The sequence below is a fragment of the Bison bison genome, unplaced genomic scaffold (assembly GCF_000754665.1).
Source record: "Bison bison bison isolate TAMUID 2011002044 unplaced genomic scaffold, Bison_UMD1.0 scf7180017864300, whole genome shotgun sequence".
Lineage (NCBI taxonomy): Eukaryota > Metazoa > Chordata > Mammalia > Artiodactyla > Bovidae > Bison > Bison bison.
This window is the reverse complement of record NW_011494872.1, coordinates 1,266,558-1,267,428: the sequence shown is the minus strand read 5'-3', so window position 1 is coordinate 1,267,428 and position 871 is coordinate 1,266,558. Positions and strand designations below refer to the sequence as shown.

Here is an 871-nt window from a genome sequence, read left to right as displayed (position 1 = left end):
AACGCAGGCGACCCTCGACAAACCCGAGATACAGACTCCACCCCTGAGTTCCCCGAGGTCACCTACCTCGGCCCCAGCTTTTGGGGTCCCGGCTGCTGACTCTCCAGACCATGAGGAACAGCCACTGCCGCGACTCCAGCGAAGCCACGAGGAGGACGCGCGTCAGGCCCGTGGCTGCGAAGCCCCTTTCCCGCTGGATGAAGGTCTGGCTGTGCGCCCCGAGGCGGAGCAGGTCAGCGTCCAGGTGGCCTGGAGGACGGGGCGTGAGGATCACAGCGAAGAGGGAGGAGGGGCAGGGGAATGAGCTGAGGGAGGGCCCTGGGATATACTGGGGGCAGAGAGGGGAAAGAAGAGGAAGGGGCAGGGCAGGGACCCCTCTCCCACAATCAGCTCTTCCTGGTCCCTTTCGATGTAAAATTCCAAAGGGAAGGCGAAGCGCTCCGGCACAGTCCACCACCGCGACTTGAGCTCCATGTGCTACTCTCATCGCTGGCTCTGAAGCGGGAAATCCAGGAACTTATCCTAGCACGACTTAGAGGAATCAGGAAAAACCCAGGGATGCACTAAATATTGTCAGTGAACAACCTACAGAGGGGTGGGCCTCGCCCACAGTTCCTCTCAAGAAAACCCTTCCCAACTGGTGTGCTCTTCCCAGTCCCTTCACCCTAATTGAATTATCTGATCTGTGTTTACCTCTCTGATGCCCAGGAATTCAACAGTATCTTCATTCTAATCTGAAAGATCTTGGAGCAGATATGCTGGTGTGAACCAGGGCAGGGTTGAGGGGTAGAAGGTTCTGAAGCAGAAGTTTCCAAGTGGCCTCCCTGGTTTTGGACAGGCACTGTGTTAGACTGTTTGCTGTGTCAAAATG

At 56.8% G+C, this 871-nt stretch overlaps 1 protein-coding gene across 1 annotated transcript in view; it reads right to left on the bottom strand.

Moving 5' to 3' along the window:
* Window positions 1-474, bottom strand: part of KHDC1L (KH homology domain containing 1-like) — a 1,129-nt gene extending 655 nt beyond the window's left edge. The window contains exons 1-2 of the mRNA XM_010851278.1: window positions 385-474; window positions 67-328 (exon numbers count right to left, since the gene is read on the bottom strand). Coding sequence (XP_010849580.1) covers window positions 67-328; window positions 385-474 — 352 coding nt within the window. The remainder of the gene's footprint in view (window positions 1-66; window positions 329-384) is intronic.
* Between the last annotated feature and the right edge of the window lie 397 nt (window positions 475-871).